This window comes from Periplaneta americana, chromosome 16 (assembly GCF_040183065.1).
Source record: "Periplaneta americana isolate PAMFEO1 chromosome 16, P.americana_PAMFEO1_priV1, whole genome shotgun sequence".
Classification (NCBI taxonomy): Eukaryota; Metazoa; Arthropoda; class Insecta; order Blattodea; family Blattidae; genus Periplaneta; species Periplaneta americana.
Window position 1 is genome coordinate 168,762,495 of NC_091132.1, and position 18,457 is coordinate 168,780,951.

General features: G+C 35.7%; 1 protein-coding gene across 2 annotated transcripts; it reads right to left on the reverse strand.

Moving 5' to 3' along the window:
• Window positions 1-2,285: 2,285 nt before the first annotated feature.
• On the reverse strand, window positions 2,286-16,274 carry LOC138691849 (zinc finger protein 569-like). Of its 2 annotated transcripts, XM_069814386.1 has the most exons (5): window positions 16,104-16,274; window positions 12,322-12,510; window positions 7,623-7,760; window positions 5,982-6,064; window positions 2,286-4,427 (listed from the first exon to the last, which is right to left on the reverse strand). In XM_069814386.1, the coding sequence occupies exons 1-5, from the start codon at window positions 16,104-16,106 to the stop codon at window positions 3,284-3,286; spliced, it is 1,557 nt and encodes a 518-aa protein (XP_069670487.1). In that variant the 5' UTR covers window positions 16,107-16,274; the 3' UTR covers window positions 2,286-3,283. The 2 variants fall into 2 exon arrangements, with proteins under 2 accessions (XP_069670487.1, XP_069670488.1); XM_069814387.1 differs by lacking the exon at window positions 12,322-12,510.
• Between the last annotated feature and the right edge of the window lie 2,183 nt (window positions 16,275-18,457).

The window sequence follows — 18,457 nt, forward strand, 5'->3', positions numbered from 1 at the left end:
TAATAATGGTTTATTTTAACTGGCAGAGTTAAGGCCATTTGGCCTTCTCTTCCACTCAATCAGTATGATAGAAAATTACTACAATGCTATGAATATAACATAATTAATACAATTCAAAGAAATATAATACTACAATACAAGACAATATAATACATAATAATATAATACAGTGACAATTCTTTTCATCTTCACAACACTAGTAAAATAATAATAATAATAATAGTAATGATTGTCACACCTAAATTAAATTAAATTATTAAACTCGATCACAATTATAACTTCAATTAGACTGCGCCCGTAAGAAATCGTTTAGCCTTTTAGGTTAGGTTAGATAGGTTCAAAGAGATGGATCCACTTTCATCTCCAGTGACTATTCTTTTGAAAAAAGTCTCACCTTCGTTAGCCAATAGGCTTTGGCAGACGGACACACGATTGTCCTTGTGCTCTTCACTGACCCACCTTGCATGGACTTCATGAAAGCCAAGCCTGTTAAGAATAATGCCATATTTAGAACCATGAATAATTTATATATGGTTTGCCTCTTATCGATAGCCACTCTTCTGTTTGTCTGAATCATAGCACAGACTTGATCAGTGTCTGCGCCACCAGGAGACGTGCTCTTTCCTCGTTTTTCACGCTTGTTCGACCATTTTTTGAACTCATGAATGCATTCGTGCACACTTCGCCGTGGTAAAACATTGTCCTCATTTTGTGCTGAAGCTCTTCGGTGCATTTAGGCTCCTGGTACATCTTTAAACGACAAAAGAGTGTATCAGTGCACGCTGTTCTTCTCTGGTGCAAACGAAAATAGGTGCAGCCATGTTTACCATACAACAGCGCAACACTAACTACAGTGATAACAGTGGAGACAAAGGCAACACCTGTGCGCGCGCACGAAGTGCTACAGCCAACGTACATAAGATTAAAACAAAAGTGCGGATATTTATTGACTTACCTTCGTTTTATCTAGCATCTTAAAGAAATTTGACAGATGTCAGCGACCCGCATTTGTGTTGATATGTTGCTATATTGTGTTGATGTACAATGCAATATCGATTATCAATTTTTATGGACGGAACATGGACTAATCCAAAAACGGATAATCTGTATTATTTATCCTAATGGTGTTAAATCATTGCGGTGCTATATAAGATAGTCTAAAATGTCTCTTTTACATCTGCTGCTTGTCTATGCGGATGACGTGAATATGTTAGGAGAAAATCCACAAACGTTTAAGGAAAACACGGGAATTTTACTGGAAGCAAGTAAACAGATAGGTTTGGAAGTAAATCCCGAAAAGACAAAGTATATGATTATGTCTCGTGATGAGAATGTTGCACGAAATGGAAATATAAAAATTGGAAATTTATCCTTCGAAGAGGTGGAAAAATTCAAACAACATTAACAAATATAAATGATACTCGAGAGGAAATTAAACACAGAATAAATATGGGAAATGCGTGTTATTATTCGGTTGAGAAGCTTTTATCATCCAGTCTGCTGTCCAGAAATCTGAAAGTTAGAATTTATAAAACGGTTATATTACCGGTTGTTCTGTATGGTTGTGAAACTTTGACTCTCACTTTGAGAGAGAAACATAGGTTAAGGGTGTTTGAGAATAAAATGCTTAGGAAAATATTTGGGGCTAAGAGGGATGAAGTTATAGGAGAATGGAGAAAGTTACACAACAGAGAACTACACGTATTGTATTCTTCACCTGACATAATTAGGAACATTAAATCCAGACGTTTGAGATGGGCAGGGCATGTAGCACGTATGGGCGAATCCAGAAATGCATATAGAATGTTAGTTGGGAGGCTGGAGGGAAAAAGACCTTTGGGGAGGCCGAGACGTAGATGGAAAGATAATATTAAAATGGATTTGAGGGAGGTGGGATATAATGATAGAGACTGGATTAATCTTGCACAGGGTAGGGACCGATGGCGGGCTTATGTGAGGGCGGCAATGAACCTCCGGGTTCCTTAAAAGCCAGTAAGTAAGTAAGTAAAGTGTCTGATTCGAGTAGGGTGGTGTTAAGTGAAATCATTTTCATAATGCAAAGGGGTAAATGTGTTTATTTCACAGAACGAGAGTTGTGCATCTTGCCACATTACGCGATAGTGGTAGGAAGCTTTCAGAAAGTAGCAAATTACTGTACACCATTAAAAAAATCGCGTTTTTTTTTTTTTTGTTCATGGATAATCAGATAATCCGCAGAATGCTTAATGGAGGGATGAATAATCGAAAATCTGGTGGGCTATTGTACCATAATTCTGTCTTATGATTTGAGGCTCCTAACCAGAATTGAAATGTCACATTTTCAATACTAGGGTTGTACTGTAACTTCAGAAATGGATGAAGAAGTCGGACTTATCCTTCTTTAATTTTCACGCTACAGTGGAAACACTTTATTTTTAAATAAATATGAATCAGTACTTCATGAGGAAGAAACTGAAATGTAAATTATATCCATACATTTACCATCAATAGATGTAGATAACTGCACTACCGGTATTTTATCAAATTTCTATGCCTGCTTTCTTATGCGCTTTGAAATCTTGTGTGTGAGTTTACAAATTAAAATTGATAGCAGAAGGATATTCATGGAAATGTCCTATGAGAAAAGTTAAAAACTACTAGGCCTAACAACTGAAAACTGTTTGGATAAGAAAATCTGGGAACAAGAAAATTCTCTTAAGTTCTTGGGATACAATTTACTACACCTGGAGGAATTGTGTATTGCACAAAAAATTGCAAACATAATAAATTATAGGTTCTGAAACCAGTTTTACTCCAAAAATCATACACGTTCTTTACCAAACTCGTGATATGACGTGATTGAAGGATGTGTATGGAAAATGATTATACTTACACCTCTTAAAACTGATCACATCCTAAGATAAAATAAATATCTAAGAACAGCTAAAGATAATGTTTGGTATAAGGATACTTAGGCAGTTATGCATTATTTTCCTCCTAGTATTTACACCATAACATTTCTTGTAAGCACTAGTACTCGTCATAAAGTACAAAAATGTAGTCACTGGCGTATCTTAGGCAGTAGCATGTTTGCCTGCTGATTCCGTGTTTCGTTCGGTTGTAGGTTCGATTGCCGCTTGACCTGATTACCTGGTTGGAGTTTCCCCAAGCGTAAGGCAAATATCCGGTAATCTGTGGCGAATCCTGGGCCTCATCGCAAAATATCACCTAGCTGGTAACGCGTCGTTGAATAGCCAAGTAAAATATTTTAAAGTTTTATAATGAGAAAGTATGTGGACATCAATCACAGGGGCCTCTCAACCGAGTGGTGCTGTGAATGTGCTTTCAGATTCTCAGACTTGGAAAAACATTTTCCACAAACACCACATATGAAAGGCTTTTCACCAGTGTGACTCCGCTCGTGCCCTTTCAAATGCCCCGACTGTGAGAAACATTTCCCGCAGGTTTGACATTTGAACGTCTTCTCACCTGTATGTTGGCGAACATGAATCTTGAGATTCCCTGCCAGAGAGAAAGCTTTCCCGCATACGTTACATGTAAACGGCTTCTCGCCTGTGTGTTGAAGTTTATGAATTTTAAGGTTGCCAGACTGTGAGAAACATTTCCCGCAGACATTGCATGTAAATGGTTTCTCGCCCGTATGCATTCGTATATGCATTTTAAGATTTCCAGATTGTGAAAAAGCCTTACCACAGAAGTCACATTTGAAAGGCATCTCGCCTTTGTGTTTGCGAGCGTGTGTCTTCAAATTGCCTAAGATTGTAAAGCATTTCCCACAAACATCACATTTGAATGGTTTTTCCCCAGTGTGCTGGAATGCGTGTCTTTTCAAAGTTCCCGTCCTGGAAAAACACTTCCCACAAACATCGCATTTAAAAGGCTTGTCGCCAGAGTGTTCCCGTAAGTGGATGGTAAGGCTTCCAGATTCTGTGAAACTCTTCCCACAGACATTACATTTGAACGGTTTTTCCCCAGTATGAAGACGCGTGTGAATTCTAAGGTTTCCCGGTTGTGAAAAACATTTTCCACAGACGTCACATTTGAAAGGCTTCTCGCCGGTGTGTTTGCGTAAATGGCTTTCGAGATTTGCCAAACGTGCGAAGTAGTTACCACATATTTCGCATTTGAAAGGCTTGTCCCCTTCGTGTAGGCGTATGTGTCTCTTCAGATTCCCGGATCCCGTGAAAGTCTTGCCACAAATCTTACACTGCAGAGAACTGTGACTGTCAGCATGGGTCTTCAAATTGCTGTTTGTTGCAAGAGTCATGTCACAATCTTGGCTGTCTGATGTGTCACCATAGGTTGGTTCCCCTGGTAATATGTAACTTTCATCCAGTTTCTCAGTGGTATCATGTTCTTCCTTATGTATACGATAAAATTCTGACGAATCCTTACTTAAGACTTCAGTGTCATGGTCAAATGCAGATCTGAAATGAAAAATTTCCTGGCTTCGTATAAAGGTTTTACGTCACTACATAGAATAACAAGTAAAGACCCATTCACAATGAAAATTAAACATAACCGTAACATAAACACAGAAGTTTGCGCCCAGGCTACCAAATGGGATCATTCACAATGATTCACATAAGCATTGACATAAACAAACTCCAAACTTTCATGCTTATGCTTACGTGATTTGCAAACAGAACACAATCGTGGAGCGCTGAAGTATACGACAGAATATGAGGAAATGGCGTCGTTGTTATGTTTCCATGGTTACCAAGTATGTTTGCTGTTATGTTTATGTCCCCATCGTGAATGATGGTATGACTTCTTGATTTTACTGTAACGTTAAGTTAACGCTTACGTTATGTTTAATTTTCATTGTGAATGAGCCTTAACGTTGAACACGTCAAGCTACAATAATGCTAAATACTAAAACAATATAAATCTGATTTATAACATATAGCATGTAATATGTTGTAACAAACTTTTATCGTTTGCTATCTTTTTTATATTCTCTTTGAAATCCACGAAATCGGTCCACACCTGTGGAGTAATGGTTAGCGCGTCTGGTCGCGAAACGAGGTGGCCTGCGTTCGATTCCCGGTTGGGGCAAGTTACCTGGTTGAGGTTTTTTTTCCGGTGTTTTCCCTCAACCCAATATGAGCAAATGCTGGACATCGGACTCATTTCACGGCCATTATCACCTTCATCTCATTCAGGCGCTAAATAACCTAAGATGTTGATAAAGCGTTGTAAAATAATCTAATAAAATGAAAAAAAATCCACGAAATCAACATCACAGTGTCGTCAAATGCATAACCTTCGAAAATACTGTAATAAATTTCATGGTTTGGTAATTATTGCAAATTAATTTCAAAAGCAGGAACGCAATTCAGTAAATTACTTTTCAACTATTAGATAGGAAGCTTTAAATTATTGGAATTATGCAAGTACTGTGTGGGAAGTGTGACAATCTTTTATCATCCAGTCTGCTGTCAAAAAATCTGAAAGTTACAATTTATAAAACAGTTATATTACCGGATGTTCTGTATGAATTATGGAACTTGGACTCTCACTTTGATAGAGGAACAGAGGTTAAGGGTGTTTGAGAATAAAGTGCTTAGGAAAATGTTTGGGGTTAAGAGGGATGGAATTACAGGAACACAGAACTGCACGCATTGTATTCTTCACCTGACATAATTAGAAACATTAAATCCAGACGTCTGAGATGGACAGGGCATGTAGCACGTATGGGCGAATCCAGAAATGCATATAGAGTGTTAGTTGGAAGACCTGGGGGAAAAAGACCGTTGGGGAGGCAGAGACGTAGATGGGAGGGTAATATTAAAATGGATTTGAGAGAAGTGGGATATGATGGTAGGGACTGGATTAATCTTGCACAGGATAGGGACCGATGGCGGGCTTATGTGAGGGCGGCAATGAACTCTGGGTTCCTTAAAAGCCATAAGTATGTCTTTTACGAATAATTATCGGACCTCCTGTACGCAATTCCATGATTTACGCACCGTACTGACCTTGCATTTGAATCTTTATCCTCTTCATTCGATTCTTTCAGATCCATCTCCTCCTTCACTTTGTGAAGAATATGCAGATATTGCTGAAATGAAAATTATAAACACAAATGACAGAAATATTTGCAAGAAAATGGGACTGCATTTTTTACTGAATAACTATAGAGATATATTGCCCGAAATTTCAGATCAACTGACAGAAATAGAATGATATTAATTGCAAAGTGAGAACAGTAAATAGTCCGTGGTTATTGCATCATGCTACAAACCAGAATGTCGCGGTTTAATTTCAATTGTGAAATGGAATTGTTTTATTAAACTAATCCCTTCAGCTTTGCTGTGCTTCTAGAGGTCACTCAGACTCAAACAGAAATGAGTACCAGAGTGCTAGCAGTCATTCCTACGGCTGCTGTATTCTAAGGTAGAAGTCTTAATATCCCACGACCCTAAAGGCCTTTCTGCATATCTAATAGAACAGTTTTCCTAATTCCAGAACTCAAATACAGCCACAAGAAATTACTGCAGGAACTCTTTATTGATTGTAAATTTGTTTTTCTATCATGACACGGATTGTTATTCTTTCAATAACGCATAGCAAGCATTTTAAAACATACGCATTTACAGTTCGATAGAGTTTGTTATGTCTTTATAGAGGTTATTTCGGCTATGTGTTTTGTCCATGTTTGTCAAGAACCTACTGCTGATAGGTTAAAAGAGAAACTCCGCAAGGGCATACCCGTGAATGAAAACAACGTTCGTTAAAAAAAAAAAGAAGTGAACGAAAATGTTGTGCGCCATATATCTAAGTGTGTAACTATACTTTATATTAAGTCAGCAGCGTTCAAAATATGTAAATATCCACAGAACGAACTCATTCCTAACCTACAAAACAATTTCATATCTTGAAGACTATTATTACTTTTCATAATTATTTAGCTGTTGGAGTAAATTAAATAAAATTAGTGATTATTTTGTGCTCTTCCAATTGGGGGGAGGTGTTTTTAATAAAGGATAGAGTTGGATTCAGCAGGTTTAACTTAAATTAAATCAGTTTTCTTTCATCGCGAAGGCAAGCAAAAAAATCTATATTTAGTTACAATATTCTAGTAAAGTCATAGCAACTCAAGAGATCATCAAAATTTTTTCTATCAAATTTGCTTCTTGTGTGTCATGTACTCTGAAGACCAAAATATTCTGCTATACCAATATGCATACCAAGCGTAATTATACCATTGAAATCATTCAAAATCTGCTACTGTTCACAACAAGAATGAATGTAAATTAATGTACGTATTGTTAGAAGTTTGAATGAAGATATAAAATATATGTGTACAATATATGATGGTTTAATCTTCGATAGATTATCCACAAAACAGTTTTTTTCGATTATCTCAAAACTTTAAAAAGTGGACTTAGTTCCTTTCAACAATAACTGATGCATTTTTTTTCTTACAACAGCAATATCGTGGTCAGGAATCTTTTCTATACTGGGAGTCATATTTCTAAAAAAAATGGACTGTCTCAATTTGTAAATAAAAAGAGTGAAGGAAGTAGATAAATGGCCTGCACATGAGACAAGCAAGCCACGAGGTGAATATCAAAAGATTCATGAGCTAAGGTCTGGCAGAAACGATGTGAACTTACCCCAGATTCACGCTTAACTACAGGACATGAAATTTCCAGTGGATTTTCCTCGGATTTCACCTCCGATGTGATATCATAGCAGAAATCCGTACGCTCCATCTTTATCTGCACAGCATGTGGTTTCAGTAAGTTCTCCTCCTGTGAGAAACAGCATCATGGAGTAATCTTTTATTCTCGTTGGTTATAACGTGGTTTCACGTCAGTGAGCTCTATACTAAATTGGAGGCACCACCGCAATGTTCTTTCCTGTCTGAAAACGTCACTGTTGGCGAGGGTATTGCTCTCCCTTTCTAAGTAATGTGTTTCAAGGAGTCTTTCGTGAGGTTCATGTTGCACATGCGCAGTAAGCAATAAAAATACCGTTACTGTGTACGATAGCATTCACTGCAAGAGAGACAAGAACCAGGGTTGCCACATTTATTTTACCTAAAGTCGCCAAATCTTGGTGCTATTGTAGCCCAATGCCCCCAATTTTCTACTTTAAAAATAAATAATCTCAATATATGCGTTTTTGTGATAATATAATATCGTTGTTTTATGTCATATTTATGCAATAAACTCTGTAAATTTAGTATTTATGGCATTCACTTTGCATTGCTTTTTGTACAATCTTCTCAAATTTCCCCCACCTCCCCAATTTTGTATAATACAACTCACTGCTACAACCCATTACAAATTAAAACAATCTTTTGAATAAATTAGGTAAACATATGGGGAGTACGAACTACGGTTAGATTGCTAACTTTTACATTGCTAGAAAATTCCCTACAGTGCTTGGTCTATAAGATCTGGTCCTCTGATAAAGAAAAGGGCGCAGTAGGCCTATTTCCTGGGTCGAAGAAGATGCGATACGTTTGTTTAAACAAATGTCAAAGATCGGTGACAAATTCGGCGTGTCAACAATGGTAATATCTAGTAGCGTATTTCATGTCTGTCATTGGATTGGATTAGCGATGTATCAGCAATGAACTACTCAATTACATAAAATGAAATAAATAAATAAACGATGCGTGAGATGTTTCTGTGTCGCCCAAATGGCGATAGTCGCAATTCTTTAAAATAGGTCGCAAAACATTTATGTAGCCCAAACGGCGAAATATCGCCCAATCTGGCAACCCTGACAAGAACAACATTACGTTAGAAAGAGATATCAATACGCTAAGGGCTCAGCATTTGCGTGACGCTTTTAAAGCATTCAGTTGAGCCTCCAGTTTATAGAACTCACTGTTTCACTCAGGCAGTTCGTAGCAGTGCTGATCTTTGTACAGAGTAGGCCATGGGAATCTGACGATTTTTAGCATACAATAAGTTGGTAACAATGACATATAAGTGAGTACGTGAGTCATTATGCGCACGCGCAATGTATGCCACTGTTGTAAAAATGGCGCTATGGAAAGCTGAACATCGTCTTTTGTGGTGGAAACATGTTTTGAAAATGCTGACTCATTTGTCATTACACAACGATTATTTCGTCCACATTGTAATGTTCCACGTCGTGGTGCCGTTCCTAGCGGGAACACTATGGTGTTACGGATATAGAACTTCAGATCGATTGCTTCTGCAACGAAGAAGAAATCGCCAGGTCCTGTACACGCTGTGAGAACACCACGAAACATAGAAAAGAGTCAGTCAGGCAATAGCAAGGAGTCCTCGTCGCTCAACCAGAAAACTCTCTGCTGCCTTAGGTTTATAATGAACCAGTTTGAGAAGAATTCTCCATAAAGATTTAAATTTTCATCCCTACAAGATGGTTGTGGTCCAAGAGTGAACGACCATGATAAAGCAAATCGATGGTCATTCTGTGAAAACTTTCTCAACGTCTTTACTGATAAAATGTTCTGTTATTGAGTGATGTAGCACTTTCATTTAAATGACGCAGTGGACAAACAAAATTTTCGTCATTGATTTGATACAGGAGGATATCACAGCCAGACCAATCATGGTGCAATCAGTGATACATAATGTAATAAGTGGTAGAGGCCATTTAAGAGGTGTGCTATTTAGAAAATGAGGTCACGTCCCTAAATGACATTCAATAACCTATTCTTATATAACAGAATTAAAATTTTAATTTGTATCTTATATTGTTAATTGTGTATGTTAAAGTCTCAGGTTCCCATGGTCCACTCTTACAGCTCACGGCAGAGATAGGAAATTATCAAAGATCTGAAGGAAGAAGGACAAACACGCATGAGCGATCATAGGCCAAGTATGATGAATTTAATTTATGAAAGTAAATTATACATAAGACGTGTAACGCAATTCTATGATAAGGGAAAACGAAATGGTTTTAAAGCAATCAGGCCAATAATTTTACACCGTAAAGCTGCTTCTACACGTTTAAATGTTCCATGCGTGGACACATGCAATTTGCGGAGAATACTGAAAGAATCAAGTTTAAAACGAATGTCCAATTAAGTTGCATGCAGATTTTGTGTCTACAGATGCGCCATATTGAACGTCATCTTCATTACGTATATCGATCGATCAAAACGTTTAATCGATTAACGATTATAATTTAATCGATGAGCTTTGATCGATTTGAAAAACGTTTTAATATACTGTACTGTAACACACAATTATTGCTAAATTTAATTTGTGTTCGGTGATAAGCATAAGTATTAAATGTTGTATATCTGTATATATTGTATCGTTGTATTACAAAACAACTATTTTAATTATTTGCTAACATATTTATTATAAGGCTTATAATTTATCGTGTCAATTTCTCCGAGGATTTTTGAGACAGACAAAAATTGAAAAAAAGAGTATGAAGACTGCTTCATCTATGATTTTAAACATGTGAGTGTATTCACATGTCCCGAATTAAGTGTCGCTCTACATTTAGTAATAATATTTCCTACATCATTAAACATGAAGAAAAAAAAAACTTCTTTCTGTCAAGCACGTCTCCACGATCGTTTAATTTAGATGCAAACGTTTCACCAAGTTTACCTCTCAAATTTTCATATGACATAATGGAGTTTTCACTTTTCACAGACCACATAAATCTGATTTCTATCTTTAGCAAACTGAACATACAAGCTTCATCTACAGCATGAACTGATATGCTAGGAAGACGAGCTGACAACAAGCTGGAAATTTTGTTCGAAAACCATGAAACTTAATAAGGGTTTCGCATTGTGTTTCAACTCTCAATAGGGGCAGACCAGGTCACTGTCCTCCTATCTCCATCTCTTTCTGAAGTGTTTGTGCAAAGATTTTCCTTATGCTACCTACTACGCAGTTACAAAATAACGGTATTATTGTACTTTTAAGTAAGTAATTTCTGTGAGATGAATACTGTAGGAACGTTTAGTCTGAGTTTGCATTAACAAAATAATAATATCAAGTACAACCGATTAATTTTAATCGATTCGATTATTCGATCAACTATTTTTGATCGATTAATCTTACAACACAAATTGATCGATTAATCGATTAAATGCCACAACACTAATATATATTTATTAATTAATTAATAGGCCTATTAAATATCAACCCAATACTTAAGCGTACTTGATTCACAAAATTGTGGCTGAACACCTTGTAGGCACTCGATAATCTTCAATAAAGCTATTTTTTTATTTATTTAGTCTGGAGAAGTTAAGGCCACCAGGCCTTGTCTACCACACCACCAGAATACAAATAGACATATGAAAGAAACAAATGCAGAGAGAAGAAGCAGATAAGAAATGAGAATAAAATTACAGATACAAATGCAAAAAAATGAGTACGAAGATAAGATCACAATGAGTACAAAAGGTATATTGTTTACCTAATAAATTAGTGATGAAGAAAAATGAATAAATATCTAGAAGTAAGTAGCTGACTGTGCAAATGTAAAGCGGAACAAAACGGTTACAATTTCGAAACATTTGCAACAAGTTAGAATACTCAGTTTACTGCACTGCACTCTACGCAGTAAGAAAATGCTTAATGAGTTTGTTTTTGAACGCTACTAAATTCCGACAGTCTCTGATGTCACTGGGTAGGGTATTCCACAAGCGCGAGAGCGAGATTGTGTATGATGATGAAGACGATGATATCTTAAGTGTTGGTATGGCTAGTATGCGGCTATTTTGCGTGCGTGTGAAGAGACTGTGATACGATGACAGGTAACTGAAGTGGGAGGCAAGGTAGGTACGTATAGAAGTGTGAAGGACTTGGAAAAGGAGAACAAGAGAATGAAAATTTCTACATTCGTTAAGCCGTAGCCAGTTTAGCTAATCGTACTTGCCGCCATTTTCAGCTTAACATTTTCAATTTATTCATGGCCACCTAAAACAGTCAACTGCTTGCTCATGCTGCTGTTGAACGAAATACGCGCAAGATAACCACAGGCGATGGATAGCTTTCAGTTTCTGCATGTGCTCTCGTTTTTAGTGGAAAAAGGCATGCACAATTGAATGCGTTTCGTTCACTCTTGCATGCATTGCTTGAATGCTTGAAGTTGGAAAAAAAGTTGAACTGTGTAGGTCAATGGGGAACAGATGCTCATAGTTGAAGACAGCAGTGTTTTAGAAAGCACAGATCCAAAACAATCAGGTCTTTAAATCATTGAATTCATATGTCACATGGTAGCAGCAAACAAAAGACATTAAAATCTTCATTTCAACCAACAAGCTGACAACATTTCCAGTCTTGTCGCTTATCTGCACACAAGAAATACAAATCTAATGAACTGATTCCAGTTTACCTCTGATAAAGGCTTTTTCTCTTCTATAGCTGGGTCTTCATTTCCTTCCACTGCCAACGGGTCTTGCTCAGCGTCCTTGCCCATCCTGCGACAAGGTTGGAACAGAAACCGACATCTGTTTGCATGTGTGCCAGTTTCTTCTGTTTTCAGTGCGCCATTTTCTGATTGTGTCTCCCTTTCATCCATTATCTGATAGAGTTTAGAAATAAATTCACATCTTTTGGTAGAATATGATCTGCTGATAACTGCAAACTAGTGCTCTACTAATATGGCGGTTAGAGTTTGATCCAGACTTTCTTTAAATGAATGTTCATTCATAACAATCCTAGGTATGAATAATGTTAAAGGGAAAAATTGTTCCAGGACCGGATATCGAACCCAGGACCATGCCATGCACGCCCTTCCCATGCTGTACCACTGAGCTATTCAGGAACGATAATTGAACCGTGATTGTATATTGTTCCTGGGCAACTCAGTGACAGAATGTTGCGCGCTTAGCAAAGGTCCTGGGTTCAATATTCAGTTCCAGAACAATTTTTTCCTTTAATGTTATTCATATCAGCTTTACAGGAAGCTAAGCCTGGAAGCCAGATTCGCAATCCTAGATGTATTTGGTCTATTATTATTATTATTATTATTATTATTATTATTATTATTATTATTATTATTATTATTATTATTATTACTATTATTATTACTCCCTACCTTAGTTCCAAGTATAACATCCCTCTCTTCAATTGGTCAGTGACAGGTTTATTTTTTGGTGCTCGGAGTTCTTTACCAAAATTTACATATTTTTTAAAACAATTATCAATATCATCTCTTGAAATTCAAAAAAATCATCTCGCAAATTCTTAAAGATTCCCTGCAGATTATACAGTTTCATTTATACCACTCAGAAGGCCTTAACTAAGGATATGCTAATTTTAAATAAAATCTTTTATTTATAAGTATAATTTTATACTCATCTTCTAAGATTTTATTTTATAATTGATAATCAATGGTGCTTCATTATTACATTTTATTTTTATAACAATATTCATATTTAATTAATTATATTTATTTGCTATTAATTTCCGGATCCTCGTGGTCATCCTTAATTAAGGCCGAACGAGTTATTTCTCTCTCTTCCTTATTATTATTATTATTATTATTATTATTATTATTATTATTATTATTATTATTATTATTATTATTAATATTATTATTGTCATCATTTGCATATCTTTACAATACTACTTTTATGATTCCTGTCTTCATTTATATGATTTCATTAATTCATTTGTAATTCATTTCATTTAATTGCCATTATTTTAATTATCTCACTGTACTAATTTTAATAATTATTTGTGCTAATTATTTTGTTGCATTTGGTCAATGATGTTGACTATTATATTGATTGTATTTCATCTCACTGCCATTTTCTATCATTCATTCTCATCATCATCTGTTTTGTTTTGTATCTTGTGCTAAACTGTAATTGGCCTTGTGCTGTTGTTTTGCACGTTAATATTCTAAATAAATACATAAAAATAAATAATTATCATTATTATTATTGTTATTATTATTATTATTATTATTATTATTATTATTATTATTATTATTATTGTCATCATTTGCATATCTTTACAATACTACTTTTATGATTCCTGTCTTCATTTATATGATTTCATTAATTCATTTGTAATTCATTTTATGTAATTGCCATTATTTTAATTATCTCACTGTACTAATTTTAATAATTATTTGTGCTATTTATTTTGTTGCATTTGGTCAATGATGTTGACTATTATATTGATTGTATTTCATCTCACTGCCATTTTCTATCATTCATTCTCACCAACATTTGTTGTTTTGTTTTGTATCTTGTGCTAAACTGTAATTGGCCTTGTGCTGTTGTTTTGCACGTTAATATTCTAAATAAATACATAAAAATAAATAATTATCATTATTATTATTATTATTATTATTATTATTATTATTATTATTATTATTATTATTATTATTATTATTATTGGATTTCTCCACAATGGTGTAAGTTTCATGACAATATTCCACTCTCCACTTGCTTCAACCTCGTCTATAATTAGCTTTACCCATCTTTTGTTTATGTGATATATTAACACGAAAAAACAAACATGAACGATACATGAATTGAGTGTTGTTGCAAAGTGAGTTATCACCAAATTTTCAGTGCAGATGGGATTGATAAAGCTGAAATTATAGAAGACGTCTAGCACATTTCCAGAAACTCTGTCTCATCTGTGAAATTACCACCATATATTATCATTAGAACCCGGATTTTATGAAATTACATATTCTGTTCCTGTTATGTGGCTAATGAAAGACTAAAATGTCGGCGAATCACACCAAAGGGATCATTATTCCGAAGTTTTTAAGTTACATAATTTTACATATTTTGGTGCATAATAAATATTTAGGCATATGACAAATTTTAAGGACAATTCATATTTTGAAAGAATACACATTTTTTTTCACTAATTTTCCATCGACTTAATTCACAAGTTATACTTTTGAAAATTGTTTATTAATCTAATGCATAAAAATAATTTAATAGTTAATTAAAAATAATGCATTCTGTCGAAAAATTAACATCCCTTTGCCATGCTAACAGTTTGTATATCCCTTAAGAAGTAATGGTAAAGTAGGAACAAACAGCAATGTGAAAGCTAGGTTATTTCTTCATTCTACTGCTACCTTGGGGAAGGAGAGAGTGAAAATTACCCTGTCGATATATTTTGGCACAAACACCCCCAATCAGTAGTTCTTTCAGTTTTATTGAGAAGCTTATTCTGACATCAGGTGATACAGCTAGCTAGTCTATTGTTATAGCGCCAGTAGCATCCAAGTTGAAAGATTGAATTTCAATTGACGATGCTTTTACTAGTGATGGTAAACTCGTGCTGTGCAAAGCGTGTCGATAGTGGAAGATGCAACCAATAAACTGAGTGTTGTGCCGGAAGTAATCGGTGAGTGTGTTTCAGTAAAATTTAATGACATATTGAAAAAGAACCCACGATACACAACTTTTCCCACTCTATGCAAAATACATAAAGGTGAGTGTGTGCAGTTCCTCGAGAACATTGTTCAAAGTATCATTCCTCATATGAAATTCGCTCCAGTTACTTCGTGTGAAGCTGAGAGGTTGTTTTCCATTTATAAGAACATTCTAATAGACAGAAGGCAATCGATGACCGCAGAAAGTATGGGAAAATATTTAATTATTATTTGCGCCTCCAAACAATATTTAAATGCGGTTGAATCACATGTGCACCTGAAATTTCTTCACTTTTGCTTTCTCAACTGTATTAAAAATACATAGAATGAAGCTTAGATTTTAAGTGAAATAATTTTTACTTATTACATATTTTCTCATTTTTAGCTACCTACATATTTATGTACATATTTCTCATTTTCATATTACATAAAGTCCGGGCGCTAGTTATACATAATTGCATTCATATTTATGTTCCATTATATGTTTTAAGAAAGAAGAAAAATAGAATAGAGCTCTTAATTTTAGATTTTTTGACGCATAAGATCCAACAAAAAATTAAAGTCTCCCATCTCCGTTCCATCTATCACACTTGAAAATTATACCTTCCAGTGACAATACAACATGTTCCAATGTAGAGTAACTTCACATAATCTACACAGTGCAATCTAATCTAATAGTAGCTATTCTAATCTTTCCTACTTTCTCCTGACAACCTACATAAAATCTATTTATCCTGGACCTACTCTTACTGGTATGTTCTTACCATAAAGCTTCTTTAGATACCGGTAACTGTTTTGTCCGCTTTGTGGAAAGATAAGAAATATATATTCCAATAGAAAGATTTTTTATCTAAGATTTTACCCTTCATTCGTAATTTATCACCATTCGAGCTATTAAGAAATAGCCTATAGCCTCTCTAAAAATTAATATTACCTTTCACGGTTTCCTAGACGATTACGCCATTTCTTTAGTGTGAATGGGATCAAAATTCAAACTTTACACTGACATAAAAACAATTTTTCTCAAATCATTCCGGTAGTAGGTGACCTACGAAAATGTTTGTATTAAATTGCCTACCTAGGTTTTGTTTTGTACATTTTCATTAATGCACGTAATTTTGTCACATGATTTTTAAAAAGGAAAACAGTTCACTATAAAATGAAAGAATAGGTCTACTATATTATATACTGAGCAGTGAATTTATAACATATTCTGTAGTTTACTGCTGTATTTTCCGATTCAATCTATTGTACAGCAGTATCATACTATAGGCTAAATGTGTTCTGGTAGGATCACCGTTTGTCTAGGCTATATAGGTTTTGCTCTATGTTTACTTGGACTTACATAAAGTTAAGCACAACTCTATCTGTAATAGCCCAATGCTATGGGTTACCTTATATCCATCATGAGAAAAGACACTTTATAACAAAGGAAGACACATTATATTGAATAGCTGTTTGTTAACAGGCCGAAGTCCAGAAAGACAAATTTTACAGAGGAAACAAAAAACTATTTCCTCTTTAATCATTTCAGTTTATTACTTTTCTGAATCATGGAAGTTAAGAAGTTATATTTAACTCACATGCCTGAGAAGTGTATTTGGAAGTGTAATCAATCGTGCCCTTAGTATGGGCACTTAAATTAGCTGAACATTAGCTTAAATTTGCTTTTGTGTTTAAATACGAGGGGGATCCAGGAAATAACGACCGTTCGCGCATACCCGCCGCGCAGCTGACTCCCCTTCCTTGTTTGAAGGTCAACTGGCTTCCTTAACATGTGTTCTCATAATGTTGTGAGTACTGGTTGCAACAAGTCGCCATTGTGCATTTTGTGTTACTTCAAAATGAACGACGTGATTGATAATCCCGCCGACTGTGAGGTGAGGAGTGTGATTCGATTTTTTAATGCCCGACATTTGAAACCTGCAGACATTTACCGGCAATTGAAAGAAGTGTATGGTGATACTGTAATGAATGAAAGAAATGTGAGAAAATGGTGCGAAATGTTCAACAATGGGCGAACAAATGTCCACGATGAAACTCGACCCGGACGCCCATCACTCATCACAGAAGACCTGAAGACTAAAGTGAACGACAGAATCTTGCAAGACAGGCGCACATCACTCGACGAATTGCATATTGCCTTTCCTGACATTTCTCGTTCTTTGCTTGGTGAAATTGTGTCGCAACATCTTGGCTACCACAAAATCTGTGCACGATGGGTTCCACGGCAACTGAGTGACCAACACAAAACTCAGAGAATGGCCTCAGCATTGACATTCTTGATGCGGTATCACACAGATGGAGACGCCTTTCTTGATCAAATTGTGACAGGTGATGAGACCTGGGTGTCTCACAACACCCCAGAGACCAAGCGCCAATCACATCAGTGGCATCATCCCTCATCACCCAAGAAACCGAGAAAATTCAAACAGACTCTCTCAACACAAAAAGTCATGGCTACTGTCTTTTGGGATCGCAAAGGTGTTCTTTTGCTGGATTTCATGCCAAAAGGCACTACGATCAATGCAAATCGTTATCGTGAGACTTTACGAAAACTACGGCGAGCCATCCAAAACAAGAGGCGAGGAATGCTTTCGAGAGGAGTTGTGCTTCTTCACGACAACGCCCGCCCGCACACTGCTGCTTCAACTCGAGAATTGCTGGATCAGTTCGGTTGGGAATCCGCCCTATAGTCCAGACGTTGCTCCTAGCGATTTTCACCTTTTCACTAAGCTGAAAGACTCTGGGTGGTACGCGTTTTGGAAGTGATGAAGAGTTGAAGAAGACAGTGAACACCTGGCTTAATGAACTGGCGGCAGAGGAGTATAACACGGGAATTCTAAAGCTACTGAACAGATACGACAAATGTTTAAATGTAGGTGGTGATTATGTAGATAAGTAAAGGAAGCTTCAGTTATGTAACAGACTTTGTTTTTTCAAATAAATATATTTTTTTTTAATTATTACAACAAAACGGTCGTTATTTCCTGGATCCCCCTCGTATAGTAAAAACGAGTTTTGTATGGAAAACAAGATTTATTAATATGTATTACTCCATATGAAACTTTTTATCATGAATTTAAGCAATTGAAACTTATTTTTTTGCAATATGAAA